This window comes from Lycium barbarum, chromosome 9, assembly GCF_019175385.1.
Source record: "Lycium barbarum isolate Lr01 chromosome 9, ASM1917538v2, whole genome shotgun sequence".
Lineage (NCBI taxonomy): Eukaryota > Viridiplantae > Streptophyta > Magnoliopsida > Solanales > Solanaceae > Lycium > Lycium barbarum.
The window spans coordinates 24769818-24773136 of record NC_083345.1 but is presented as its reverse complement, the minus strand read 5'-3'; the positions used below and the strand labels follow the sequence as shown (position 1 = coordinate 24773136).

General features: G+C 34.1%; 1 protein-coding gene across 1 annotated transcript; it reads right to left on the bottom strand.

The window, feature by feature from the left end:
• Nucleotides 1-972: 972 nt before the first annotated feature.
• On the bottom strand, nt 973-3319 carry LOC132610617 (H/ACA ribonucleoprotein complex subunit 3-like protein). The gene is made up of 4 exons (XM_060324934.1): nt 3209-3319; nt 2965-3034; nt 1352-1394; nt 973-1224 (listed from the first exon to the last, which is right to left on the bottom strand). Exons 2-4 carry the CDS (start codon nt 3016-3018, stop codon nt 1127-1129), a joined length of 195 nt encoding a protein of 64 aa, XP_060180917.1. The 5' UTR covers nt 3019-3034; nt 3209-3319; the 3' UTR covers nt 973-1126.

Genomic DNA, 3319 nt, shown 5'->3' with positions numbered 1-3319 from the left:
ATTGGTTCTTTTAATAGAGCTTTTAAAAAAAATTGCCGAAAAATCATTAATACCCACATATTCTTTAGTATGCATTTAATTTATTTTTAAAAAAATATCAGACACCAAAAGACTTAGGGACTTATGGTGAAAGAAAGAAAAACTCCTTCATGAGCAAGCATTAAAACAATTTTTAATTGGCATTTTTACAATCAGACGGTAAGAAGGAATTAAAGCACAGGCCCGAACATCAACAGAAGGAGAAGGGGAGCTTATATATGGGCTGGACCTGGCCCAAGGAATTAAAGCCCAACATAACACTTTGCATACCCATTGTCATATTTATTTACACAGCATAGCCTTTACAACGCCGCTTATACATTATTATACAATATTTATACATGTATATAAATAATATATCTACCTTCTATAAAAGTGTACAACAATGTACTAAAGCGTATAACACATCACTAGATAGACTTGTTCTGCAATTTCAGTTGCAATTATTATTAAAGTCAATCTAAATCTCCAGCAAATTGCCTTCAAATTTTGTTAAAAATCTCACTATTTCCAACAAATCTAAGCAACGGTCAGGCCTAATCTGATTTGTTTGGTTATAAAGCTTCTTATTAAAGAAATTTTTCACAACAAATAGTCCAAACAAAGTGGATGTTGTATTCACCTTTCAAAATTCGATAACCAAATTTAGCATCAAATAAAGATGTCCGATTTTAATCATCTTCAACCAATGTCTTCAGAATTAATTCTTTTCGAAACCAAATTCATATGTCGTCTTCCAAAAGCCAAGCTAAGTAACGATTCCCCAAAAAACAAAACCAGATTTAGCTAGTTTGGTGGTTAGAATATTGGCTAAACGAAATTACTTAAGTTATTCACCATTCCTCTAATTATGACTGTCTGATTTAGATTGTATAGATCAAATTCAAAACACCCTTTGGCTCCTCTAAGATTTATGAACCCCATTACGACAAATAAACCCAATAAAACATCAATAAGAGATGTAGGTTTGAATTGCTGACATACAATCTGAGTTACAACACATTACTTAATGATTCACATCAACAACGGCAAGACAGAGAAGCAAATAACTATTAGTAGAAAGCAATACTAGACACACCAAAAATGGCTAGTACTTTTGAGGCGGTTTTTGGGTTGGAAGCAAGCCAAAACGCTTCTTCAGAAGCACTCTTTGCCTTGAAAATTTATCATCAGGCGAGAAGCGGGCTGCAGAGAACAGAAGCCAGGAAAGATCATTAACAGCAACAAACGGGTCGATGAGTTACAAAACACCTTGTTGTTTGTACTCTTAACGCCAGTGTAGATACAATAGATAAAGGGGACTATAGATTACCTGGGTGAGCAGATTGAGTGGCCAAACCAAGTGGTGACTCTTTCTATATTTATAAAAAAAAGTAAAAGAAGTCAGGCATCAATGCATGTTTAGGAAGTACAAGCAAAAATCATCTTTAATAGATTGCCACGATCAAGAAAGTGAAGAATTTAGGGATGGGGAGCAACAGCAGGCCAAAAAAGAACATAATAACAGTTAAGTCGAGCGCTTGATCTTTTATTCCTAATGAAAATGTCCAGATTGTTAAATAAAATTCATGAATCATGAGAGTCAATTATTTATATATGCTACGGGTGAGACGAACTATACCAGCTACTCATCATAAAAATCATGAACAGAACACTGAAAGTTAAAATATTGTCAAGCAAATCTCCATTGTCACCCAAATCCAAATCTACAAAAAAACGAGGCTTTTGCAGGACACCATCCCACCAAGAAGATATCTTCAGACTGAATACCCATTTGAATAATAAAGTTCAGTAACAGGCCTCAATTTATTACATTCTCATGTTGAACTAAGTATAGTATAGCGACATTCAGGCGATACTTACTCTATTGTGTAAACATGAAGGCAGATAAACTCAAAGGCACCGCAGCTAGCTTAACATGGTTGTAGAAATCCAAATTCAGACTCAGATACTAGTACCAGACAAGTGTATAACTCTATTGAGTACTATTATTACAAGCAAGCTACCTAGAAACCTCCCTCAATGAGTTAAGTGAGATTGAGCTTTAGCATGACGTAACTTACTTTAACATAACCCGCTGTTATGGCTAGGACATAGCAATTTTAAGGATAAAAGTCTTAGAACCAACAGGAAAAAAAGAACAGTTAAATCATCATGTTCTAGAAAACCTAACAACCATGAGTTACATAAAAGCTTCCCAATCTGCCAATTAAGCCTTAGCCTAAGTGCTTAACCATTAAATGAGGTCCGAAAACCAAAAGCTCCCGATGTGAGTTATCGGCTTATGCCAACTACGATGTTATTCCTCCTAATATCTTGGTTTCTCTAAGAGTGTGTTAAGACAGTGCTAATTCCACTAATGGCAGCACAAAGATAATGTAAATATATCCAGAATAATTGAACAGAAAAGGAATATACACCAATATAACTACTTATATGATTAATTGAATGTTCCTTCACCATCTACTAATAATAATAAATTAAAGTACATAAAAGATTTTTTTTTTTGTCAGAGGAAACTTCTTAAGCTCAATTTTTCAGATAGCATCTCCTTTCAAATATGATAAAGCTTTGTCAAAGTACAATACAAACAGAAAAGGGTTCCCTAAAATATTAGGCAGAATAAATAGATAGACGCCTTAACTTAAAAAAACAAAACACCCCAACTTTGAAAATGCACCTCTCGACACCTTAACTTGGTTTAAGTTGGCCTCGTAAACACCCCAACTTTGAGAATGCACATCCCGAAAAGTGTCTATTTGTGCATTTTCAAAGTTGGGTTGTTTAAATGCCGGTTGAGGCCAAGTTAAGGCGTCTATCTATGTATTATGACAAGAAAAACAAAATGCATAATTCCCATGAAACAGTTCTCCAAAGTGTAAACCACAAAAAATCTGTTAAAAATGATTTGGTGAAGATATATACCTTAGTGGTGTAAACTTTGTCACCCTTTTCATTGATGTAAAACTGGAGATACATCTTCTTAATGTTTCACCTGTTTACAAAACAACAGCAAACCAGAAACTGCAAAAATCAATCGAATCCTCAATTTCAAGATTAGTTAGAAACTGCAGAGATATTAATTAAATCAGAACACCAACATGAATTGGAATAAAACAAAATGAGTCTTTAGTTTAAGGTTTTTGTAAAGGTAAAACCCTAGCAGTACCTTAGCAACTTTGATGGTTTATGGAGCTAACTAAAGATTGATACAGAACTGTCATTAGGGTTCCATTATAAAGCACGCGGAAAATTTAGGGATATAGAGGGAATAATGAAA